Here is a 27,766-nt window from a genome sequence, read left to right as displayed (position 1 = left end):
AAACTAAAACTGAGAAGAAATCACAGGGGAGATTTTTCATGACTTCAAATTTGGCAATTTTTTTAAAGTATGACACCAAAAGTACCACTAACAAAAGAAAAAAAAATAGATTGGTTGGACTTCATCAAAACTACGTTAAAGAACACTATCAAGATTAAAAGACAATCCACAGAACGGGAGGAAAAAATCTGCAAATCATATATCTGATTAGGGATTAATATCCAGAGTATATAAAGAACTCCTATACGTCAACAACAACAAAAAATAATCCATTTAAAAAGTGAGGGGCTTCTCTGGTGGCGCAGTGGTTGAGAGTCTGCCTGCTGATGCAGGGGACACGGGTTCGTGCCCTAATCCGGGAAGGTCCCACATGCCGCGGAGTGGCTAGGCTCATGAGCCACCGTTGAGCCTGCGCGTCCAGAGCCTGTGCTCCGCAACAGGAGAGGCCAGAACAGTGAAAGGCCCACTTATCGCAAAAAAAAAAAAAAAAAAAAAAAAGTGAGAAAAAAAAAAAGTGAGCAAAGGACTTGAATAGACTTTTTCCAAAGAAGATATACAAGGACCAATAAGCACACAACAAGATGCTCAACATCATTAGTCATCTGGGAAATGGAAATCAAAACCACAATGAGATACCACTTTTCAAACGGTAGGATAGTTAAACATAAAAAATAGAAAATAAGTGTTGGTGAGGATGTGGAAAAATTGGAACCCTCTACTGTTCATGGGAATGTAAAATGGTGCACCCACTGTGGAAAACAGTTTAGTGGTTCCTCAAAATGTTAAACACAGTATCATTACATGACTCAGAAATTCCACTTCTAGGTATGTACCCAAGAGAAGTGAAAACAGGGACTCAAAGAGATACCTGTACATCAATGTTCATAGCAGCATTATTCAAAATAGCCAAAAGATGGAAAAAAAGCCAATATCCATCAATGGGTGAATGGATAAACTACTTGCAGTCTATACATACAATGGAACACTATCAGCCATAAAAAGGAATAAAGTCCTGAGATATCCTACAACGTGGAGGAACCGTGAACACATTATGCTAAGTGAAAAAAGCCAGACACAAAAGGATAAATATTGTACGACTCTATTTAAATGAAGTACCTAGATGATGCAAATTCATAGAAGTATATTAGAGGTTACCAGGGTGTAGAGAAAGGGAATGGGGAGTTATTGCTTAATGGGGACAGAGTTTCTGTTCGGGATGATGAAAAAGTTCTGGAGATGGATAATGCTGGTGGTTGCACAACACTGTCAATGTACTTAATGTCACTGAGTTGTACACTTAACATTGGTTAAAATAGTAAAACTTATCTTACGTACATTTTACCACAATTAAAAAATAAAATAGGGCTTCCCTGGTGGCACAGTGGTTAAGAAACCACCTGCCAAGGCAGGGGACACAGGTTTGAGCCCTGGTCCAGGAAGATCCCACATGCCGTGGAGCAACTAAGCCCGTGCACCACAACTACTAAGCCCATGTGCCACAACTACTGAAGCCCGTGCGCCTAGAGCCCGTGCTCCACAACAAGAGAAGCCACTGCCCTGAGAAGCCCGTGCACTGCAACGAAGAGTAGCCCCCGCTTGCCACAACTAGAGGAAGCCTGCACGCAGCAACGAAGACCCAATTCAGCCATAAATAAATAAATTAATTAAACTAAAATAAAATAATGATGTAGTTCTATTATTACTGACATGAAGAAATCGTCAAACTGTACTGCTAAATGAAACAAGCAAGACACAGAACAAGAGGGTAAGGTGTGGAATATAGGTATACAAGTAAATACAAATTTGTTAATTCTCAGAACATCTTAGAAAGCCATAAGCTAATAACAGCGATTGCCTTTAGAGAACCAGATGCCTAGAGGACTGAGAGCGAGGAGACATCTTTCACTACCTTTCTATACCTTCTGAATTTTGTACCATGCGTGTATATTACCCAGCCAATTAATTTTAGTTAAAAAAAAAAGTATTGGTTGTTCAAAGTCACAGGCCAGTATGGATTACTGCCACAAGGTGGCACTAAAGATATACAAGAGCTATGAGTTATGATTCCAACCTAATCTTTAGTTCTTTTGCCTGGCTTTTTCAATGAATGATGCCCACAAATGAGAGCAGGCCCAGATGGAGTTCACATTAGATGGAGATGTTCCTTAGGGAACAAGGGAATTCCCTGTGTCCCCGTGGCACTCAGTACAGTACCTGAGTGGCTTTTCTTACTCAGTTTCATAATTAGCTGATTACAGACTCATTTTCACCCTAACAGACTAAGCTCCTTGAGGGCAGGAGGTCTAATATATACCTATCATCTCAGTGCTTGGCACACAGTAGACACCTAATGTTTGTAGTAAGAAAAGAATAAACAAATGCTAGGACTACAGCTATGTACTCTATTCCTACCACTACACAGGCTGCAGTAATTTTGTTCAGCAAATTTCAATTGAAGAGGTTTAAAAGATTCTTTCTCAACACACTGCCTCTTACCTGGATGTGACTGCTGGCTTCATGCTGTTTGCTAAATGCCAGTGTGCTGAGAATATAGAAGAGTTTTCGTATTTGCTGGGGTGACATATTATCCAGATAGTCTAGTATGCCCTGGGACAAAATGCCAATGATGAGATTAGCAAGTAACATTTTTTTCCTTTAAATAAAAAAATTAAAATCCTCATAAGAGGCACACACAGATAGCCAAGCATCTGTTCCACAAAAGCTCCAGTTCTCTAAAACTATGCTCAGAGCCCAAAGGGTTGATGTTCTGCTTAGTCATGCTAACATACATCCTCCTAGTTCCCCTTTTCTTTTTTCTTTCTTTTTTTTTTTTTTTGCAGTACACAGGCCTCTCACTGTTGTGGCCTCTCCCGTTGTGGAGCACAGGCTCCGGACGCGCAGGCTCAGCGGTCATGGCTCACGGACCCAGCCGCTCAGAGGCATGTGGGATCTTCCCGGACCGGGGCACGAACCCGTGTCCCCTGCATCGGCAGGTGGACTCTCAACCACTGCACCACCAGGGAAGCCCCTCCCCCTATTCTTTTTCTCCACACTTCTCTTTTTCTTAGTGAAAACAATATTCTGCCAAAAGTTATGTCTCTGACCTTATTTCTCAGCTTCTACTCCATGAATTACTTATTCATCCTCTACAGATACGGAAAGAGTCACAGGGGAACTACTTACTTTTTGACCTTGGGCAAAGCCTCAGTTTTCTCATCTGTAAAATGGGGATAACAGGGCCTACATAGTTATCTTTCAAAGCCCAGACTTGATTATGTCAAACCCTCATTATAAACCTGTAACAAGGGACTTCCCTGGTGGGGCAGTGGTTAAGAATTCGCCTGCCAATGCAGGGGACACGGGTTCGATCCCTGGTCCGGGAAGATCCCACATGCCACAGAGCAACTAAGCCTGTGCGCCACAGCTACTGAGCCTGCGCTCTAGAGCCCACGACCCACAACTACTGAAGTCCGCACGCCTAGAGCCCGTGCTCCGCAACAAGAGAAGCCACCACAATGAGAAGCCCACACACAGCAATGAAGAGTAGAGAAAGCCCACGTGCAGCAACGAAGACCCAACGCACTAAAAATAAATAAATGAATTAAAAAAAAAACACAATAACTTGTAACAAGCTCCCTCTTGTCCATAAAATACAGTTGCAACTCTTTAGCATAGTATTTAAGATCCTTCATAATCTGGCCCTGTCCTATGTCCTCATCTCCCACCAGCGCTCACCTTATCCTATCCGCCAACCATGCTAATCTACCTGTCATCCCTCAGGCACACCATGGACGTGGGTGGTGCCAATTTGCTTCTGTTCAAACTGTTCTCTGCCTAGATGTACTTCCCTTACTTTTTCTTGTCAAATCTCTATCCTTCAAGAATCACTCCAATGTTATTTCTTCTTTAAAGACTTCTCCAGTTAATTATTCCTGCTCTGGTATATCTACAGCACGTTATTAGAGAATTCATCATGTATTTATAGTGACTTACTTATGTGTCTTACTTTCTATCATCAAAGGCAAAGACTAACTTTTATATCCACAGCACCCAGAATAGAGCCTGGCACATGGTTAGGTAAAAACAAGTATTCACTGAATGAATTAATACAAAGATAGATGAGTTATTTTTTCTATTATTTGCCCCATCACCCTCACCTCCATTATCAACTGCTTCTACCAATTACAGTGCTCAATATCTAGAGTACAAAATAAATTGCTGTTAACTAACATAGATATCAGGTACCTCTCAAATATATGCAAGAAAAAAAAATGATTCAGTATGTCAATGGTAGGACTAAATACCTTCACAAAGACAGCATTCAGCCTCATAGCAGATGGGTTTAGAACTACCAAATCTAGGAGGACATCCAATGCAGTATCGACTTCAGCTTCGTTCCCACTGCAGATATGGGTCACCAGGGCACCAATCACTTCCTATACAGAGAAGAGTCAACAGGACAGTGTGAAGCTAAAATATGGTATGGTCATCTAAAGAGGTTCATGCCAGAGGCCATTCCAATCTCAACTTGGTTAAAATCCCAACCCACCCAATCCCATCATCTAATTCTATTAACTAGTTTTCATTAATGTTAGATTCAGGAGGTTTAGGATTATGTCACTCTAACAACACTACCATCCAGTCTTCACTTATTTCCCATAATTTACCAGTGAGCACTGTCTAAACCCTCCTGATTTTGCTCCCTGGCGTAGTCTTTTTCTTTTTCTCATATGGGTTAAATATTACCCATTAAGTTGTGGTTGTACTTAATCTATTGAAATTTACTGAAAAGGTAGCACTCAAGGAGCTAAAGGTTTTTATAAGTTAGACTTGTATGTTTCAAGTAAACATGGGTAATGATGTTGTCTCTACGACATTAAGATGATTCCCCCCAAAAGTTTTAGATGTCATTCCCCCTTTCCTTTATACTGCTGCTCCACACTGAGTCACATGGTTTTCTCGAGTGCAGTAGCTATCTCATGCCAGCTGAGTCTATAGTTCTGTTTTAAATTTAAAAAATTTTGTCTTCATTTTTAAAAGTTCCATTCAAATGTGCTTTAATGTTGTTAATAAAGGTACAGCATACATAAACAATACAAAATAAGACACTTTGTTTTCATAATCACTTTCCATAAGTACAGCCCTCCCTGACTGGATATGTGCTACTAAATTTGGCGTCCCGTGTTCATGGGAACAGGGTTAGGCCCTCAGGCATTTCTCCTTCATTTCTTTTCCACCACACTTTTTTCTAGAGAACAACTCCAGGGTCAATTGGCAGTTGATTATTTAGAGCTAAGTTTAAAACTGCCATTACTGTACTCTGAAAATTGCACGATAACCCCAGCCCTTTAAGCCAATGTTTGTTTGAAGTTGACTGGAGCTGGACCTTATTTTGGACTCAGAGAATTTTAAAGCTCAAAACACAGAGTTAGATCCTCAAGTCCAATCTCATTTTGAGACTAGGACTAGAATTAAGTTTTCCCAGCTCCCAGTTCAGAGTTCTTTCTCCTTCAATGTCTTCCAAACAAGAAGAAATAAAAACATAAGATCACATGCAAGTCACCTGGAATTGCATTTCTTTCCTTTTCCCTGTTCCCTCCTTCCCAAAATAAACATTTCAACATACCTGCTGGCAGTAAGTGTCAAAAAAGTTAAATGCATATTTGTATAGGAGACTGCCAAACAAAATTATGCTCTGGTCTAGGGAGTGCAACAAACTCTGCGCCAGTGACAAAATGGATGGACAAATATCCTTAAGAACCTTGAGGAGGGAAGAGTAGAGAGAAATGAAGCTGTGGGAGAAACTTAGTTATCACAGCATCTAGAGTTGCTATTGCTAACCCTATTAAGATGTCAGAGTTCTCCCCAATTCTCATTTTAACTGAAGGAACTTTAATCTTTGTTTTACTCAGAATAATCCTTCACCATTCTGAGTTTCTCTCAGGATCAGTGAGATTCAACGTACGGGTAAGAATTGACCTGTAACCTCAAGGAAGTTAAACCACAAGCCTAATAGCTGGTAATCTGCTCCTATCTGCCCAGTTTGGAACTAGAATCCATATCTTCTAAATCCCAATTTCCTCACTTAATCATTACTGCCTCCCTGGGGATATAGCAGGTCTCCTCTGCCTTGGTTATGATTTGAAATCAGTCTATAAGGTTCAATGCTAATTAAACTGATTTCTTTTAAAGAACATCAAGAGGAGAACTGATCATGTCCTACCAAGAAGGTAGTATAGGTGGACATTAATGGAACCAGAATAAATAATGAGTTGTTATGTCCAGTTTCTTTACTGATATCATCACAATTAAAACAAAATCTTAAATTAAGCACTGAAATAGGTATAATGCTTTACTGAGGAAAATGCAATAAAAATTATATATGGTTTCTGCCCTATGCAAAATTATAGCCCAAAACATGTATCATAGCAGAAATAAGCACAGAAAGAACTGTAAGATAAAATAATACAAACTTTAAATCCATTCCTAAATATAAAGTCTATTTATGTATGTATGTATGTATGTACGTATCTATGGCTGCATTGGGTCTTTGTTGCTGCGCACAGGCTTTCTCTAGTTGCAGCGAGCGGAGGCTACTCTTTGTTGTGGTGTACAGGCTTCTCATTGTGGTGGCTTCTCTTGCTGTGGAGCTCGGGCTTTAGGCGCGAGGGCTTCAGTAGCTGTGGCTTGCTGGTTCTAGAGCACAAGCTCCATAGTTGTGGCGCACGGGCTTAGTTGCTCCGTGGCATGTGGGATCTTCCTGGACCAGGGCTCGAATCCGTGTCCCCTGCATTGGCAAGTGGATCCTTAACCACTGTGCCACCAGGGAAGCCCATAAATATAAAGTCTTAAGACGCAGCTACATATTCTCATTAGTTCCTAAGTCAGGTCCTAAACCTCTGGTTCACCCAGTTTTCTAAGAAGCTATATACACTATTAATATCCTGAATATTCACCTGGAAAACACCATTCCTAGATTATAAAATTCCAATTCAAATGGTTTATATTTCAACAGGAATGATCATCTCAGGGTCATAGTGTTGAATGGCTAAACAGTGATGGTTCAATAGATACAAAATTACATCTCTATTAGCATTCCTCTGATCCTGTTATACTCAGGGGTTTTTAGAAACTACTTAAAAAAGGATACAGAAGGCAAGTTTATCAAAGTTGCAGATCATAGACAGCTAGACAATTAAAATGATTAACATAAAATTAAGATTCAAAAGTCTCAATGGGCTTGAACAATGGGCTGAAACTAAGATGACATTTTATAAGGGAGCTGTAAAGTTTTCTATTCTAGGTTAAAAATAAAGTTATATAAATATGTCATTAGAAGACCTGAATTGCAATATTTCCTATAAAAAAAGAACTCGGGGTTTGAGTCTAGTAAGTTCAACATAAACCAATTTTGTGACTTTTTTGCTAAAAAGATGAAAACCGATCTTAGTTTGATTTGATTAACATTATAATGTCTCAATCAAGGTAAGTAATAATCTTACTATGTTTTGAAATATACTGAGCTCCCTGCCAAACATCTACACCCAGCAAAGCTGGTGGTGTCATCATTCCCACACTGGGTAGGAAAGGTTAAAACGACCTCTCTAAAACTTTAAGACTGATGCTGTCTTATTCTGACACTTACCAAGTAATGAATATAGAATGTACTCTGTAGCAGCTGTTCTTGAAAGCAGCCTGATCGAATCTTATTTCTTAGCACCCTCTCAATGCACTTCTTTGTCTGAGTGTTGGTGCTATAGATGATGAAAAGCATTGCTAGGTCAAGAACCTGTTGTCAATAAATATGCAACAACATGAAAACAGTTTAATAAATCAGTACATTTACTACAACAAAACAGCAGCTCTCAACTTTTTCCCATTAAAACAAAGAATACTCATTTGCTCAACATACTCTCATGGGAGTACCTATGTTTTCATAAAACCCAGAAATATTTTTCAGAGCAATAAAGTGCCACAACTATTAACCACTGGTACCTTTTAAAAAAATATTGGAATACAAGCAAAAGTAGTATTATTACAGAAATAACTTTGAATAGCTTCACATTTATTATGGAAAAAAAGATTAAGTCACTTGCCAACTTCACTATAAATTTTCATTATTATTAGGAAAATTACTTTGTGAAAAGTTGGAGAGTCTGTAAATGTCTGTCAATATGAAAAAGGTTATAAAAATTATGATGGTCATTTTCAGCATATTATATGGCCATTAAAAATGAGATAGGGGACTTCCCTGGTGGCGCAGTGGTTAAGAATCAGCCTGCCAATGCAGGGGACACGGGTTTGAGCCCTGGTCTGGGAAGATCCCACATGCTGCAGAGCAACTAAGCCCGTGCACCACAACTACTGAAGCCCTCACGCCTAGAACCTATGCTCCGCAACAAGAGAAGCCACCGTAATGAGAAGCCCATGCACCACAACAAAGACCCATCGCAGGCAAAAATAAATAAATAAATAAATTTATTTATTTATTTAAAAAAAAGAGAGAGAGAGAGAGAGAGATAGGCTAGAGACTTCCCTGGTGGTCCAGCGGTTAAGACTCCATGCTTCCAATGCAGGGGGCGCGGGTTTGACCCCTGGTAAGGAAACAGATCTTACATGCCATGTGGTGTGCCCCCCAAAAATATTTTTTTTAATTAAACAATAAAAAAATATTTTAAAAAATGAGATAGGATATATTTTTTGACAGACATTCACGACATATTGTGAAGCAAAAGAAAGCAACCTGCAATAATCATAGTAATTCTATTTTTGTAAAAACAATATACAAGTACAAATATGTATAAAAGTGAGTGTGCCTGCACTTGCACACACATACAACTTGTATATGAATAGGAAAAAAATCTGGAAGAATGATTATCCATGAAGAGTGGCACAGAGAGTGGAGGTAAACTTTATTTTACACATATTTAGATTACTTGTGGGGGTTTTTTCTCCGCAATTAGCTTGTATTACCTATGTTTAAAAAAAAAAAAAGAGGGACTTCCCTGGCTGTCCAGTGGTTAAGAATCCGCCGTCCAACGCAGGGGATGCAGGTTCGATCTGTGGTCGGGGAGCTAAGATCCCATATGCCACAGGGCAACTAAGCCCGCGTGCCCGCCAAGTACTGAGCCCAATGCGCTCTAGAGCCCATGCGCCACAACTACTGAGCCTGCACACCACAACCAGAGAGCCCAAGGGCTGCAACTACTGAGCCTGTGTGCTAAAACTAGAGAGAAGACCGCACAACGCAACAAAAGATCCCACATGCCGCAACTAAGACCTGACATAGCCAAATAAATAAATAAAGAGTTACAGCTGCCAAGTAACAGAAAAATATTTTTTAAAAAAGAGAGATGGGCTTCCCTGGTGGCGCAATGGTTGAGAGTCCGCCTGCCGTGCCCCGGTCCGGGAAGATCCCACATGCCCGTGAGCCATGGCCGCTGAGCCTGCGCGTCCAGAGCCTGTGCTCCGCGACAGGAGAGGCCACAACAGTGAGAGGCCCGCGTACCGCAAAAAAAAAAAAAAGAGAGAGAGAGAGAGAGAGACAGAGAGAGAGACAGAAAGACAGAGAAGTTAAAAAGTCAAGCAAGACAAAAAAGAAAAACACAAATTACTTGGAACTCACACAACTCAAAAGGAAAAAACCAAACAATCCAGATGGACAATGGGAAAGATGGACAGGGAATCTGAATAGAAATTTTTCCAAAGAAGACATATAGATAGCCAACCTCCATGTAACGATGCTCAACATAACTAATCATCAGGGAAACGTAAATCAAAACCACAATGAGATATCATTTCGCACCTGTTAGAACAGCTATCATCAAAAGGACAAAAAATAACATATGTTGGCAAGGATGTAGAGAAGAGGGAACCCTTGTGCACTGTTGGTGGAAATGTAAATTGATGCAACCACTACGGAAAACGGTATGGTGGTTCCTCAAAAAAATAAAAATAGAACTACTACAGATCCAGCAATTCCACTTCTGGCTACGTATCTGAAGAAAACAAAAAACACTAATTCACAAAGATATCTGCACCCCATGTTCATTAGAACATTATTTACAATAGCCAAGACATGGAAACAACCCAAGTGTCCATTGATGGAATGGATAAAGAAAATGTGATATAAACACACACACTCTCTCTAGAATATTATTCAACCATAAAAAAGAACGAATCTTGCTATTGGCAACAACATGTATGAACACTGAAGGCATTATGCTAAGTGAAATAAGTCAGACAGAGAAAGACAAATAGTGTATGATTTCAATTATATGTGGAATCTAAAAACTAAAACAAAAATGAACTCACAAATACAGAGAACAGATTGGTGGTTGCCAGAGGTAGGGGTAGGGAGTTGGTAGGGAGTTGGTAAAGGGGGCCAAAAGGTACAAATTTCAGTTATAAAATAAATAAGTCATGGGGGTGTAATGTACAGCATGGTGAATATAGTTAATAATACTGTATTGCACATTTGAAAGTTACTAAGCGAGTAGACCTTAAAAGTTCTCATCACAAGTAAAGAAAATGGTAGCTATGTATGGTGATGGACATTAACAATGTATTGTGGTGATCATTTTGCAATATATACAAGTAACAGATCATTACATTGTACACCTGAAACTAATATAAAATGTCAATTATATCTCAATTAATGAGAAAAGATATTTTAATAAATGTTAGATGTTCTAATTAATAAAAGCAAAAACAATAAATTACTTGAGACATCCCTTCACTGAAGGCCCAACTCAGACACCAAAATTCTGACAGATTATAGCAGAACACAATACAGTTATTAAAAATGACAATAAAAGGACTGCCCTGGCAGTCCAGTGGTTAAGACTCCATGCTCCCAATCCGGGGGCATGGGTTCAATTCCTGGTTGGGGAAGATCCTGCATGTGGCATGGCGTGGCCGAAAAAAAAAAAAAGACAATAAATATAATGCAGAAGCATGCAAAATGTTTATGACACAATGTGAAGAGAAAAAAAATCAGAATACAAAATTATATTTATACAATGATCAGAAATCTGTAAAAACAGCTATGCAGGAGGTCAAGGGTTATGCAATAATAAAACCGTTGTCTTAGATATTCTGATTCCCTACCCACCCTCAACCTGGCAACCACAAAAAATTATTGAGTTTCTCATTGTTTTATTCAGTATCACAGCAGCTTTTAAAATAGTCATCTAACAACTGGATAATCCAACTAACAAAACTCTACAAAACAAGAGATTCCAACTAAAGAAAATCCTTAAAGGGAACCAATCAGTACACAAGAAATTCAATCATCTGTCTTCTTGACTGAAGAAAGTATCTCCAGATTTAAGACAGATTCAGTACCACTGCCCTGAGAGTAGATGGAATATTTGATTCAGTTCTGTCAGGTAAAGGAAAGTGAAACATGAAATGCCACTATCTTGACAATTCCATGTGGTGGGAGGAAGGGCAATCAGACAGACAGAGGGGCCTGAATACCTAACTCATGACCCAGGCGACTCTAGTTCTCACCTCCTCATGGGCGGGGGACTCAGCTTCTTTGACTGCAACTCATTATGCCTGCTTGGAATGTTACTATTTCCCCTTATGGATATTTTATTTCATTTTATTGCCAGAATAAAGACCATCTGGCAAGTCACCCCTTCAGATCATCTTCCTCAGGCAGCTAATGTTTATTAGAGCAGCTACAAAAGTCACAGAAGGGATGACTGGAAGGAGCCAGAGGAAACAGCAGGAAGGAAAGCCAGCCAATATCACTAATTTTACATCTGTAAGACTTAAAATTCATAGTACATGAACAGTACCTTGTGTTCCGACACTGAGGTGGTGTTTTCAATTGCCTGCAAAAACAAGGGTTACAAAAATATTACAACACATAAGAACATTTTTCGCCTTATTCAGCATGCTCTGTTCTCTGATCTGAGAACCAATCTGCCCATCTGGCAACCATCATCTATTATTTCTACTCGACTGACTTTTAAGACTTTTATTTCAACCTACCTTTACTTACATATCTGTCACTGATTGCCACCCATTTCTTCCTCAATGTTTAAAGATCTCACTCACCTTAATCCAGGCTTCTGAAATGATTTTCTCATATCTAACAGCTGACTTTATTACATCAAAGAGAAGAATAACACAGTCTTGACCACTGTTTTCTTGATTTCCTGAAGAACTACATGTAGCAGAGGGAAAAAAAAATCATTCTTCCACTTACCACAGAGGAATCTGTAAGATCTGGGTTCCTGCTTACTAGCCACGTGCCTTAAAACAAGTCACAACTTCATGTGTACACTGAAGTAAAACTGTACTAGTAAAACTGTACTGCAGTCTATCTGGAATTGATCTGCCGAGCAAAGGGAGTACGTACACACACACACACACACACACACACACACACACACACACTTATACATAGAATTATGATTTGAAAAACTATATAGTAGTACACAATTGTAATACTACTACCACTATTTGTAGTTGTTAAGTATTAAGATCTTCTGTCCGGGATTCAGAAGAAACGTCAGAAAACTTTCCTTGCCTATGTGAGAAAAACAGTGATAACTTTCCATGAGTTTATACCTTTTTTGTCCTTTATTTTTCACCTTGCTTTGAGAAGCCTGCAACAACGATGGCAAAATACAATGCTGCAGATCCAATTTCTCCCGAAGCTCAGAAATTACCTACGGCAAATAAATATTAGCTATGTGTTCTGCTCATTCACAGCAGACAGGCACAATCTATTCTTTCAATAGAAAAACCATAACATTTTCCTGAAAGACTGAGGAAGAAGAATTATTAAATTAAATGTATTGTCAGGACTTCCCTGGTGATCCAGTGGTTGAGAATCCACCTTCCATTGCAGGGGACACAGGTTTGATCTCTGGTCAGGGAAGTAAGATCCCATATGTCACAGGGCAGCTAAGCCTGTGCGCCGCAACTACTGAGCCCACACACCCTGGAGCCTGTGCATCACAACCACAGAGAAGCCCACGTGCCCCAAGAGAAGAGCCCACGTGCCACAACGAAAGATCCTATGCGCTGCAACTAAGACCTGACACAGACAAAAATATATAAAGTGTTTTACTTATTTAATTAAATGTATTGTTAAACAAGGCATTTTGAAAAAGGCAGCTGATGAAAATAGCTAATGTGAGTATAGTATGCCATGCTCTTTACTTTTTTTATTATTTTTTAAAATATTTATGGGCTTCCCTGGTGGCGCAGTGGTTGAGAGTCCGCCGGCTGATGCAGGGGACATGGGTTCGTGCCCCGGTCCGGGAGGATTCCACATGCCGCAGAGCGGCTGGGCCCGTGAGCCATGGCCGCTGAGCCTGTGCGTCCAGAGCCTGTGCTCCGCAACGGGAGAAGCCACAACAGTGAGAGGCCCGCGTACCACAAAAAAAAAAAAAAAAATTTATTATTTTTGGTTGCATCAGGTCTTAGTTGTGGTATGCAGGATCTTTTGTTGCAGCATGTGGGATCTTTCGTTGTGGCGTGTGGGCTTCTCTCTAGCTGTGGTGCTCGGGCTCCAGAGTGCATGGGCTCTGTAGTTGTGGCACATGGGCTTTCTAGTTGTGGTGCGTGGGCTCAGCAGTTGTGGCACATGGGCTTAGCTGCCCCGTGGCACATGGGATCTTAGTTCCCCAACAGGGATTGAACCCGTGTCCCCTGCATTGGAAGGTGTATTCATAACCACTGGACCACCAGGGAAGTCCCTGTCATGCTCTTTAAAATTTCAGAATTCCTTCAGGCATTACACTGAAATAGCAAATATAACCTGTAGTAGCTTATATAGAACAAGTCTGGCTAGTAGCTCCATTCTCTCCCCTGCTGGATTAATCAGCATTATCAATTAGTTTCGGGACAGAGACGAGCAATTTGAACCGATTAATTTAAATAATTTATCTTGATGTATCTTCCTCAAGGTTAGTCTTTTTTTGACTTCTGAGTTTCACAAGGGCACCACTGCTATCCCCTGTACTCTCTAGGATCTAGCTGCCTACAGTGCTGGGAAACAGTAGGGTACCTCAAGTGCATCCGTGGCTCTTATGGAATGAAGAATGAACTTGATGATCATAGGTAAATCGTCCAACATGACAGATGACAGCTTACCCATCACTAACTGGCGGACCTAAACATAAAAAGCACAAAAACCTTACATATTTTCATGTTAATGCCTCAATCTAGTACTGACTCGTTAGATAAAATCAGAAAAATTATTTCTCTCACTCAGTTTTCTCACTTGTAATTTTGGAAGAAAAACGTCTCATTTTATTTTTTTTCCAAATTACAAGCTTTCAATTTTTAACGCTACAGCTTCTTCAAAAACAGACAGGTGATAAACATGAAAGTCTTCTCTTAATTTTGGAGTCTGAATTTTCCACTGGCTAGAGGAAGGCATAAAAAGTTATTATTCTTATGGGAGCAGTTTGTAACTATACAGGCAATACAGAAGATTTCCACTAAAACACACTGATTAAAAATGAGCAGTTAATCTATCATAGTATGGCATATGAAATTCACTGAAAAGAAAAAAGAGAGCAAACGTCATTCAGCATTGTTTCAAAATGAAATTTTCATTATATACGATTGGTCCAAGGCAATGACTAATTGACACTGGTTCTGGGAAGCAAGCAAGCTGGCACTCTTTCTGGAGAGCAGAGTCCTCCCTACCTTAGTCAGGAGCTTCGGCTCAAGTTGGAGGCTAGAGAGGACATCCAGGATTGGGACAGTGAGCAAAGTATTCTCTGTTAGAAGGTCACTGTGAATAGGAGAAAGAGAGAAGTTATGCAAATTTTAACAGAGCTGGGCAAATAATGATGGGAAAATCACTCAAGGTATAGGAAGAGAGGATATACTTAGTTCCAATTAAATTCTATTTATAGTATGTTTCATTAACATTCTCTTGGTTTAAAAAAAAAATGCTCATTTTGAAAAATTCAAACAATAAACAAAGCAGAAACAAGAAGCCCTACCTTATCATCCCCACTACTCAGAGGAAACCACTACTGAGTTTAGTATATATCCTTCCTGAGAAAAGGAAAAAGAAAACCTACAACAATTACAGTGAAGTGTGATAAACATGATAGACGTAAGTAGTAGGGTTCTACAGTAGCACACAGTAGAGAAGGACAGTGATGGATCCTAAGAAAAGGTTATACAAAAGGACAAGCAGGCAAAGTGGGGTATATACAGTGCTATACACAGAAGGAGCATCCTGCCCAAAAGCACAAAAGCAAGAAATCACTGGACATTTTTGGAGACAGCTTTACAGACAACTATAGAAAAGGAGGTATAACAAATTGGAAGTTTTTAACTACTTCTAGGATAAATACATGGTTGCATTAAAACAGAAATAAAATTATGTAGTGATGTTGTTCTCCTCTTCTTCATTATTGCCCTATCAATTAGTATTTTTCACGTAAACGTTAGTAAGCAATGGATGTCTGCAATAGATCTGACACAGCAATGTGCATTAGAATGAATCATTTAGGGACCAAAGAAGTTGATGTTTAATAATCTCCACAAACTATGTGGATGTGCAGTCAAGATGGAGGACACCCTTGGATAGAGAAAATGTTAACAAAACAAAGGAATAATGTTTATGTCTCTGCAGACCAAATTTATACACCTAATCCTAAGCCAGACTTCATATTCATGACAGATACACAGGTCTACTCAAATATATACTCATTATTAGAAAAGAAAGTATATGGATCTACTCAAATATACACTCATTGGGGCCTCCCTGGTGGCACAGTGGTTAAGAATCCGCCTGCCATTGCAGGGGACACGGGTTCGAGCCCTGGTCTGGGAAGATCCCACATGCCGTGGAGCAACTAAGCCCGTACGCCACAACTACTGAGCCTGCGCTCTAGAGCCCGCAAGCCACAACTACTGAGCCCGCGTGCCACTACTACTAAAGCCCGCACACCTAGAGTCTGTACTCTGCAGGAAGAGAAGCCACCACAATGAGAAGCCCACGCACTGCAATGAAGACGCAACACAGCCAAAAATAAATAAATAAATAAAATTTAAAAACCAGGGACTTCCCTGGTGGCGCAGTTGTTAAGAATCCACCTGCCAATGCAGAGGACACGGGTTTGATCACTGGTCCAGGAAGATCCCACGTCGTGGAGCCACTAAGCCCACATGCTGCAACTACTGAGCCCACGCACCACAACTACTGAAACCTGTGCACTCTAGGGCCCATGTGCCACAACTACTGAGCCTGTGTGCTGCAACTACTGAAGCCTGCGTGCCTAGAGCCTGTGCTCAGCAACAAGTGAAGCCACCGCAATGAGAAGCCCGTGCACCGCAACGAAGAGTAGCCCCCACTCGCCGCAACTAGAGAAAGCCCATGCGCAGCAACAAAAACACAACGCAGCCAAAAAAAACCACTCATTATTAGAAAAGCAAGTCAAATTCCACACCCTAGAAAGATGGGTATCATCCTCTTTTATAAAAAAAAGAAACACATTATTACTACTCTTTTTATACTGCAGTGATAAGGCTCCCAAAGTGAAGTCTTGCTTAAGATGCCAACGAGGTGCTTACCCACCTGAGTTCTTTCCCCACATCAGCATGCTGGGAATCCCCTAGGATCTCAGGTAGGCTGGTGACAAAGTCATGCTGCAGGTACACTGGAGCAATACTGATTAGCTGCATGATCTTGGTGGTGAGATCCTGCAGTGGAGGAGACTATTAGAATTGTAACATTACCCAGAATAGAGAAAGACCTCCTACTCATGAAATGTAGAGCTGGAATTATTTTGTGTACAATACGACAACTACACACACACTCAAGCTCAAAGCCTAAAATCAGAGAGGCAAGTGACCCAGAGATTTTCACACATGAGATGGTACATAGAAAAAAAATAGGCTGGATGTCATATTATTTAATACTTTTTTTTCTTTCTTTTTTTTAAAATTTTTTGGCTGCACCGAGCAGCTTGTGAGATATTAGTTCCCCGACCAGGGATTGAACCTGGGCCCCTGGCAGGGAGAGTGCAGAGTCTTAACCACTGGACTACCAGGGAAGTCCAACAATTGGGGGCTCTTTTGCTTTTTTTTTTTCCCGTTTCTACTGTCTTTATTTCACTTAATCTTCACAACTGTATTCCCATTTTTAAAATGTAGGGGGTATGTGTTGCTCAAAGATACACAATTAATAAGTGGCAGACCCAAAATTCCAGCCCAGATGAGATTCCAAAACTCATGTTCTTCCAAATAAAGATTTAGCCTTTGAATGTCTGACAAAAATTAGTAGAATGATTTAAGAACTCTGAAAAGAAACGGGCCTTAAGCAACAGGCTCAAAACAGATTCAACTTTACCAAGGTGCTTAATAACAAGTAACATAAACCCAAAGAAATCTTCCTCAATATGTAATTAAAGTAACACATTTGCAGTGAAGTAGGATGGTTTTGGATCTCATTGCTTTTGAGAAATAAAACATAATAATAATCTCTGTACTTTGAGAAGTTAATGAATTCCTTCCAAATATTTATTTAATAAATGACATCCAGTCATCATAATTAGATACACTTCTTATTTTAGAGAAATTTAATGGGTGAAATAACCATGGTTTTCAAATTATTAAAGCTAAAAAAGATAATGGATAGAAAAATATGAATTCTTTGTTTAGAAAGGAAAAAATATCATGCAAATGCCAAAAGTTTGGTTAAGTGTGGAAAACACACTCTCTATAAATCCAAGAGACAGAAAAAGTCCCCAACATACCTTACTATCCACAACTCTGTCAAGCCACTTCAGTTGATTGATGATGAGTCGAGGCATGCTGAGTCCATCACTGTTCACGCTGAATGTTAGGATGGATGAGAAGTCAGGAAAGTAGCCTTTCTGACTTACACAGCAGCAAGCATTAATACTGCATATAACATTTCAGCCATTCAGTTAACATTTACTAAACACTTACCATGCGTTGCACACTGTGCTAAACACACAGGTAATACAAAAAAAAGCATGAGACATATGCTTATGTATGTTGAGAAAGATGTCTGGAGGAAGACGCACTAAACTGTTAGTGGCTATATCTGGGGAGGGTTTAGAGAGGGGAAGAAAAGTCTGGAGAGTATCTCTTAAAATATATGAACAATTAAAAAAAATAAACGTAACAAACTTTAACAAATTGAGTAAGATAAATTGTTTTTAAAGGTAAACAATGGGGACTTCCCTGGTGGTGCAGTGGTTAAGAATCCGCCTGCCAATGCAGGGGACACGGGTTCGAGCCCTGGCTCGGGAAGGTCCCACATGCCGCAAAGCAACTAAGCCCCTGTGCCACAACTACTGAGCCTGCACTCTAGAGCCCGCGAGCCACAACTACTGAGCGTGTGCGCCTAGAGCCCGTGCTCTGCAGCAACAGAAGCCACCGCCATGAGAAGCCCACGCACCGCAACAAAGAGTAGCCCCTGCTCGCGGCAACTAAAGAACGCTTGCGCACAAGGCCCAAAGCCGCCAAAATAAATTAAAAAATAAATTAAATAAAGTTTAAAACTAAATAAATAAATAAAATAAGAGGTTAAAAACTAATTACATCAATTTGATAAAGTACCAAAAAATGCAAGTAATTTTTACCACTATGGAAACAGAAGATTTTCAGATTTAGACTATGTCAAAGTACTGAAAACCATTTATGGATGCAGAGAAGTTGGCTCTGTATTAGTATTATCATTAATATAACAATACTTATTAATAATCATTAATTATTATCATTAATATAATAAATTATTATAAATAACTTTCTAGTATTATTTCCCCTAAAATGACAGTCTCTGCCTTCTTCCCAGCCTCCTATATCTAACTTTTGGACCACCTCCAGCCCCTCTTCTTGACAGCATTCTCAGTCTTTGTTTACTATAGACAAATTTAACTGCTAAAAAAGACTTAGCCAGGACACAAAGCATAGTGCATGCCATTCAGGCAAATCATAAATTTCTAAAGATAAATCTTCAAGTTTACTATTGTTACATACAAGACCTAGAAGCAGCACATATTAAAAAGGAGGAAATAAAAATTACCTAAATCCTCTCTCCCAGAGAGGTCCACCATTGATATACATGCGTATACGTATCTATGTAAATGTGTATGTATGTACCTTTAACAAAATACTGAGTGGAACTGTAAATACTGATTTGTAGCCTGTTTTTTCAATTAATGCATGGTATTAAATAATCCTCTTTATAATTTTTAATGTCCACATGATATTCCATTATGTGGATATACCTAATTTACTTAACCAATCTCCTATAGTTGAATATCTCAGTTTACAATTTTTGTTACTTTAAACAGTAATATTATTCATTACTGTTTTCATTCATAGGTATTGCCTTAGGATAAATTTGGAGGCATGGCTGAACATTAAAGGGTATGCAAAATCTTAGGTTTTGATACACACAACCTACTGCCCTTCAGAGTAATTACACTGCTTTATATGTTTACCAGTGATATATGAGCAGCCTGTTCATCGCACTCAACAAGAGATCCTTTGCGAGGGAAAAAAAATTCTATTTATTGTTTGAAATTGTTGTATTTGATTATTAATGAACTTGAGCATTAAAAAAAGTGTTTAATGCTCTCATATTTCTTCTCCATGAATTGTCTATTCATGACCTTTATGTACTTATCTGTTAGGCTGTTCTTTTTTTCTCTTATTTTTTTATTATTACTATTTTTAATTAAATTTATTTATTTTTATTTTTGGCTGCATTGGGTCTCGTTGCTGCACGCAGGCTTTCTCTAGTTACGGTGAGCGGGGGCTACTCTTCATTGTAGTGCGCGGGCTTATCATTGCAGTGGCTTCTCTTGTTGCGGAGCATGGGCTCTAGGTGTGCGGGCTTCAGTAGTTGTGGCACGTGGGCTCAGTAGTTGTGGCTGGCGGGCTCTAGAGTGCAGGCCCAGTAGTTGTGGCCCACGGGCTTAGCTGCTCTGCGGCATGTGGGATCTTCTCGGACCAGGGCTTGAACCCGCGTCCCCTGCATTGGCAGGCGGATTCTTAGCCACTGCGCCACCAGGGAAGTCCCTTAGTTATTTTTTAAAGTAAAAAAGAAAAAAAAAAAAGAAAAGTAAAAAAGAATTTTTTGGGGGGGGCCACAGCACGCAGCTTGCAGGATCTCAGTTCCCCCGATCAAGGATCAAAGCCAGGCCCCAAGAGAGTGAAAGCCCGGAATTCTACCCACTGGACCGCCAGGAAATTCCCTTAAAGTAAATTTTTAAAAATGGTAGCTCATATGCAGTATAAAATTGAAAAGGTAAAGAACAGTATTCAGAGAATATATAACTCCAGCCAAGTGGCTCCACTCCTGGGAGACAACCACTATTACCAGTTTAGTGTGTATCCTAGGAATACATGGACATATAAATAGATGAAATTTCAAAGAAAGTCACCCCAGTAAAACTTCAGTAGTCATTTAAGAATCTGGAGGCATAATAAATATGATCTTCAGACATACCAATGATGCTTCAGAGCAACCTTTTCAGAGAGAAACCTAAGTACACCAGGGTACTTTGAGCATTCCAGAGTAACTCCACTTACTTTTTGAAAATAAATTCTGGCAACTTTTCAAATAAGATGTTGATAATGGCAGGCTAAAAAAGAAGACATAGGGAGTTAGGAGATTGTCTCGAAATGTACAACAGAAATGTATAATTAGCTGTAATTCTCTCCAACAAGAGTTCTTGGAGGAAAAACCCTGCCTAATTGAAATCCTCATTATAAGAATGTCCACCTGGTGGGAATGTAAATTCTCTATACAGCCAATATAGAGAACAGTATGGAGGTTCCTTAAAAAACTAAAAATAGAACTATCATATGACCCAGCAATCCCATTACTGGGCATATACCCTGAGAAAACCATAATTCAAAAAGAGTCATGTACCACAATGTTCATTGCAGCAGTATTTACAATAGCCAGGACATGGAAACAACCTAAATGTCCACTGACAGAGGAGTGGATAAAGAAGATGCGGCACATATATACAATGGAATATTAATGAGGCATAAAAAGAAACAAAATTGAGTTATTTGTAGTGAGGTGGATGGACCTAGAGTCTGTCATTCATAGTGAAGTCAGTCAGAAAAACAAATACTGTATGCTAACACATATATATGGAATCTAAAAAAATATATATATGGTTCTAATGTACCTAGTGGAAGGACAGGAATAAAGACACAGAGGTAGAGAATGTATGTGAGGACACGGGGAGGGGGAAGGGTAAGCTGGGACGAAGTGAGAGAGTGGCATGTACTTATATTACAACCAAATATAAAATAGTGGGAAGCAGCTGCATAGCACAGGGAGATCAGCTCAGTGCTTTGTGACCACCTAGAGGGGTGGGATAGGGAGGGTGGGAGGGAGACGCAAGAGGGAGGGGATATGGGGATATATATACACATATAGCTGATTCACTCTGTTATACAGCAGAAACTAACACAACATTGTAAAGCAATTATACTCCAATAAAGATTTAAAAACAAGAAAGTATGTCCACATGAATGCTGCCTATATTTTGAATATAACCTGTTGGAATACAAAGATTTATCAATAATCTGTCCTCTGAAAAATTACAAAATGACTATCAAGGCAACATTAAAATAATCAGATAATCAAAAACATTATTAATTATGATGACAATTGTTAACCTATGAAATGCAGGCCTTAACAGATTATCAAATAGTTTGCAAGAAAAGATTTCTCTTTGGAGGAACAAGAGAGCTCTGAGATTTAAGCTAACTAAATTATATTCAAGATTTCCAATGAAAAGGAATTAAGATCAACAGTGCAAGAGAAGAAAAGAGGAAAAATGAAGGACAGGGTGGGAGGGAGACTTTTCATTGTACATACATTTCTATAATTTGAGATGTTTAAAACATCTCACTGATTGTCTAATCAATAAATTAAGAGAGAAAGGAGGAGGAAAAGGGAAAGATCTAGTTAATAAGCAAATACGAAGCTAAATGGGAGATGATGCAGATGTGAATATGGCAGAGATATACAAGGTACTCAGAACACACAGGATGAAGCTTTACAAAACAGGAATCAGAGGCCGCCAGGATAAATGAGGCTTCAAGATGTATTGGGTTTATCAGCTCAGTCCAAAGCCACAGATATTGCCCTACAAGATTCATGTCAGCAACAGGGCTGTGGTAACCTGTTGCAAACCCAAACTCTCCCATTAACCCTGCTCTGCCCTGTGCTCCAGCCACTTACACTTGGGCATACACCACAAATCACATCCATTAAATGTCCACAGAAAAAGTGGTACAGTCTCACCTGTAATATGTCAATCCCCAGAAGCAATTTAATGAGGCTCTTACAGTAAGATGTGCCCATGCTGTAAAAAAAAAAAAAAAAAAAGGAGAGATTGGTTTTCTGTTTTGATTTTCTTTTAATGTTTTTATTATCCTTTCTCTGTAAAATTGGTTAACTATGTAATTTTTAAGGAGAAACTATCCTGGTAGATAAGAAATACAGAACATGAGAAGATAGCTTTTAAGTCACAGACAAGTGGAGTTGAAATTGTATCAACACAGGTGAGACACATTCTAGAAAACATTCTGGTTCTTAGTCTTGTTATCATAAACTTAATAATTTAAAGGTTAGGTTAAAACTTTGAGGAAAAGAGAGCTATAAATCAAAAGTAAAATTCCAAAAAATCGCATTCTGCCCCAACCCCACCTCCCAATCCAGTTAAGTGTAACAGACTAAATTTCAGCAACAGTCCAGTGCTTCGTCTTCACACCTGGCTTCCTCATCCTGCAGATGTTCACAAGACAAAAGGCAGTTCCTGAAACTGTTTTGGTCCTCAATGTAAGACTCCAAGCCACTAACGAATTCTTCTATTATCTTAGTGACATTAAAAAAAAAAAAAAAAGAGTAAGATTTTTAGTTTAACATTTGCTGTCGATTAGCTAAAATCATTCAAGCCTATTCAACTTTATGCTAGTGTCTTTAAACTCCCAATTCCAGAGCATTGCTGGCAAAAACAAAAATACTAAGGAGAAAATACATACTTTGGGATAAGAAGGATGTTTCCTCAGAGTCTGAAAGAGCTTCCTTTGGAAAATGATTTGATCCACAGCTATGAGAAAAGAAGACTCGTTGGCCCCCAGTGTCTTTAACACTTCCACCAGAGTTTTACTTTCCTAAGACCTAGGTTCCTGTCTGATGAAACCAATAAAGATATTTCCAACCTAATTTCAGAGCCAACTCTTATAAACCCACGGCAAAACAGAATTAGCTTTTATAAAGGATAGCTACTAAGTATTCTTAAAAAATAAAGAAAGCCAAAACCTTAGCTGGATGGAATAATCTATGCCCGCAAAGTAGGGCCTTATATGGCTTTATAAATTTTCTTCTGAAATTATTCTGACACAGATTTAATTGCTCTCTAGGTATTAATTTATTTTTTCACAAGAAAACATAAAGTAATACTAGTACATAACATTCTTCCTTAAAAAAAAAAAGGATTAGACATACCTTACTTAATATGCATTAATCAGTACCAAAGAGAATAACAACATTCTCTAAAAAGCAATTTCAGTTTCATCCTTATCTCAAGACAGATGGTGTTCCCATTTCTAATCTTCATTGCCTCTCTAGAAAATCCACGATTCAGTTCTGAGCCCATTCACTATACCCAGACAAAAGATTTTGATTAAAATATTACCTAGTTGATTCTGATTCTCTCCTGTTTTAAGAGTAATTCCTGATGTCTTAAGAAGCTTTACAAAGACACTGTTATTTTCTTCAACTTCATTATGAACATGAGATTTCTTTGTCTTTTTGGAAAGCGGCTGTTTCCTGGCTTCTGAAAGTAGACAAAATTTTCAAGAATGTGACAAATAGTAAAGCAAAGGTTAAAATGTAAACCCTAGAACAATAACCCTAAGAGGAAAGTTGATGGGTTCCTGAAGAACTATACTGGAACTGATGCTGCTGTGCAATTTTCTCTCTAACAAGTGTCAGCAATAATGGCTTGCAAACAAACAAATAGAACAATCAACAAATTGAATTATTTTCACTTACTGAGTTTTCATTTGAAGAATTCAAAATGTGCCACTTCTACCAAGAATGACCAGAGAAATGTTTTCCAGCCAAATTCTAAAGCAGTCAGGGTGTCTCATGTGGTCTACAAACCACAGTGTTGGAATCACTGGGAAGCTTACTAAAAGCATATTCTTAGGTCATGTCCCAGAGCTACAGAATCAAAATTTCAGGGATGGAGCATGGGAATCTGAATTATTAATATGCTCTCCAGGTAAAAATCCTGACGCACACCAAAGTTTGAGAACCAACGATCAGGATATAGAGGTAGAAAGAATGCAGCAGGTTCTCCTACGTCATATCTTTGAGTACAAAGCCCAGACTGATTTCATCCCAAGGCTTTCAATCCATAAGAAATAATAAAAAAATAAGCAAACAAAAACAAAAAGGTGGGCTTCCCTGGTGGCGCAGTGGTTGAGAGTCCGCCTGACGATGCAGGGGACACGGGTTCGTGCCCCGGTCTGGGAGGATCCCACATGCCGCAGAGCGGCTAGGCCCGTGAGTCATGGCCGCTGAGCCTGCGCGTCTGGAGCCTCTGCTCCGCAATGCGAGAGGCCACAACAGTGAGAGGCCGGCGTACCACAAAAAAAAATAATAATAAAAAATAAAAAGGAGTATTTGCAATTTTAGAGAATTTAACATTTAATAAAAAAAAAAACAAAAAAAACCCAAAAAGTACCTGAAGTTAAGTATGATTATCTACTCTTCTCCCTTAATGAAGCAACGTTAGAATTGCCTTAATAGAGTGGATGAGTGTGATGAATGAAAGACTATCAACCTCTTCTCATTGGAACTCTTAGGGCTTCTGTCAACTGCATTCTCACATGGACAGCTTCTGTACTCTTTCTTTGCCTCTGGTGTGCTTGCTTTGATATGATACTTTTCCTTTATACATCGCCATCATAGCATTTATCTAGATCATCATTTTTAAGGCAGGAAAGAGGACCATAAGATTTTTAAAGGTAAGGGACTTCCATGGCGGCCCAGTGGTTAAGATTCTGCCTCCCCATGCAGGAGACGCGGGTTCGATCCCTGGTCAGAGAACTAAGATCCCACATGCCAAAAGGCAACTAAGCCCATCCACTGCAACTACTAAGCCCACGTGCCACAACTAGAGAGAAGCCCTCACACAGCAGAGGAGGATCCCACATGCTGCAACGAAGATCCTGTGTACCAAAACTAAGATCCAATGCGGCCAAAAATTAAAAATAATAATAATAAATAAATATTTTTTAAAAAGTGGTGGGAAGTGGGGGAGCTTGTTTAAAATACAACCCAATCCAGAGATCCTTTAAAAACAATAAAAATAAAAAATAAAGGGTATAGACTATGTCATATCTTTGTGCCCCAGCACCTAAAGGATGTACAATAGTTAAGCTCTTATGTATGTAGATTCCTCCTACGTATGTAGAGACTGAAACTCACAGACTATGGGCATGCCCAAAGTCATACATGCAATTAGAGGCAGAAATTTCATTCCAAATCTCCTGATGCTAGATTCTGTGTGCCCCATCCATTAAGCCTTGGTGACTCCAGCACTTGAAAACAGGAACTTTATAACCTTTTAGTGCCTCACACATTTGCTACAGGAAATAAAGCAACAAATGACTAGACACTTACTAGAGGCATCTTCTGTCAGGTTCTCTTTATCCTCAGATGTTGGGAGTCTTCTTTTGGAAACCATTTTGACCAAAGCCTTTTTCAGTTAAATTGCAAATCAGAGAACAGAAATAACCTGTTAGAAGCTAAATTCTGAGAAGTTAAAGCTATTAGCTCAAAGAAAACTATCCAAAACCAAAGACTTTGCAAAATGCTATCTAAATCCAGGTGCTGAGAAAATTTCAACTCCTCTATCTGCTCAAAACTCCCTTGTTTTCAAGACTTGTTTACCTAGTTGCCTCTTTAGCCACACCGTTTCCCTCTTGCTGAAAGATAAAACCCACAGTTCTCTGACATTTAAGATCCTTCATCATCTAGCCACAATCTACTGCTCCTTTAACTCATTAACCCCATACTATATGCTAGGGACTGTGCTAGGTGCTGGGGTTACAACTGTGAACCAAATACAATCCCTGTCCTCAGGGAGTTTACTATATAGTACCAAGTAGTCCTGATGTAGTTATAAAAGAAAAGTGCAGGGCTTCCCTGGTGGTGCAGTGGTTGGGAGTCCGCCTGCCGATGCAGGGGACACGGGTTCGTGCCCCGGTCTGGGAAGAGCCCACATGCCGCGGAGCGCCTGGGCCCGTGAGCCATGGCCGCTGAGCCTGCGCGTCCGGAGCCTGTGCTCTGCAGCGGGAGAGGCCACAACAGTGAGAGGCCCACGTACCGCAAAAAAAAAAAAAAAAAAAAGTGCAGGGTGCTATGAGGAAATCTAGTCTAGTTGGCGGTGATGAAGAAAAGCAGGGACAATTTCTCAGAGATAATCTCTTTGAGAAAGTGATTTTTAAGCAGAGACCTGAGGGTTAAAATAAGAGTTAGCCAGTAGAAGAGGTATGAGAAGAGTGGTCCAGGCAGAGAAAAACTCAACACTGAAACAGGGAGAATGTAGAGTGAGAAAAGAGCCTCCAGAGGTAGAGGAGGGCCTGAACCACAGTGAGTTCTATTTTGTAAGCTAGAACCTTCCTGGTTTCAGTGCTTTTGCATAAGATGTTGTTTTCACCTGAAATGCTCTTATCCGCCTGGAAATTACTCCTCCTCCTTAAAGACTCAGTCAAATGTCATCTTCCTCCTATCCCCAAGGGAGATTACTACTCCAGCTTCCCTGTTCCAGAGTATATGTAGGAGCCCTTACAATGCACTAGACTGTGGGGCTCCTTGAGAGCATGAACCCAGTGTCCTTTATTTCAGGTATACCTAGTGCCCAGCACCGTACCTGGCATAAAAAAAATTTCTGAGAATATTCGCTAAATGAGAATGGCTGGCAGGCAGGTAAATACTAACAGCTAATAAAAACTATTTTAAGTGCTTTACATTTGATACTTCATTTATTCCTCACGAAACTTTTTGAGGTAGCTACCATTATTCTCACATTCAGTGGCAGAGCTGGGATTCCAATTTAGCAATCCGGCTCCAGGATCTGCCTCTTAACTACCACCTACACTTACTCTTGATTATAATAGTCCCTTCCAATAATATTTACCATTTACTATGTACCAAGCGTCATGCTAAGCGTTTTCTTTATCCGTTGCCTCGTTTACTACTTATAACCATTACCGGCCATTCTGTCGATGGAAAGAAAAACTAAGGCAAGTCAGGGCCTCCTGACTTCAGGGCACACGCCCGTAACACGTGCTAACCGGTCCCGCTTCCAGAGAAGCCTGAAAGCCGGGGAGACCGGACGGGCTTGCCCGGACCAGGTCCTCCGGGGAGGGGGCAGGGGTCAAGTCCTTCCTCACTTCGTCATTTTAACGACGCAAGGGGGTACCTGGGAGGATCATCCCACGACAAGACAGTTGAGGAAGCTGAGGTTCGGGGCGCGGAGCCCCAGAAGGAAAGGCCGGGCTCTGCCGGGGCCTAGAGACCGGGCCGCAGAGGCGCCAGGCCTCTCGAGGAGACAGCCGCTGCCCCCCACTCACCCGCCGAGAAGCCGTTGTTGCCCCTCCTTTTCGACTTTCCCGCGCGGCACAACGTCACACTGACGCCGCCGAAGCGCGCCTCGCCGTGACGTCAAACTTCCGCGCCGGAAGCCGGCGGCCG

General features: G+C 39.9%; 1 protein-coding gene across 6 annotated transcripts in view; it reads right to left on the bottom strand.

Annotated features, from left to right (window-relative positions):
* The window catches only part of FANCD2 (FA complementation group D2), a 56,879-nt gene extending 29,150 nt beyond the window's left edge, over positions 1-27,729 (bottom strand). For 2 of the 6 annotated variants that reach the window (XM_060023037.1, XM_060023040.1), the window contains exons 1-18: positions 27,646-27,719; positions 25,691-25,766; positions 23,694-23,834; positions 23,038-23,105; positions 22,767-22,870; positions 22,298-22,358; positions 20,560-20,612; positions 17,748-17,826; positions 16,568-16,692; positions 14,680-14,767; positions 14,033-14,137; positions 12,586-12,686; positions 12,070-12,178; positions 11,808-11,843; positions 7,646-7,789; positions 5,627-5,761; positions 4,305-4,436; positions 2,497-2,607 (exon numbers count right to left, since the gene is read on the bottom strand). In XM_060023037.1, coding sequence (XP_059879020.1) covers positions 2,497-2,607; positions 4,305-4,436; positions 5,627-5,761; positions 7,646-7,789; positions 11,808-11,843; positions 12,070-12,178; positions 12,586-12,686; positions 14,033-14,137; positions 14,680-14,767; positions 16,568-16,692; positions 17,748-17,826; positions 20,560-20,612; positions 22,298-22,358; positions 22,767-22,870; positions 23,038-23,105; positions 23,694-23,834; positions 25,691-25,754 — 1,656 coding nt within the window. In that variant the 5' untranslated portion in view covers positions 25,755-25,766; positions 27,646-27,719. The other 4 variants (XR_009520920.1, XM_060023038.1, XM_060023039.1 and 1 more) reach the window with 4 other exon arrangements.
* Between the last annotated feature and the right edge of the window lie 37 nt (positions 27,730-27,766).

This window comes from Delphinus delphis, chromosome 10 (assembly GCF_949987515.2).
Source record: "Delphinus delphis chromosome 10, mDelDel1.2, whole genome shotgun sequence".
NCBI classification, from domain to species: Eukaryota; Metazoa; Chordata; class Mammalia; order Artiodactyla; family Delphinidae; genus Delphinus; species Delphinus delphis.
Note: the sequence above shows the minus strand (reverse complement) of the source record. Positions and strands in the feature narration are given on the sequence as shown.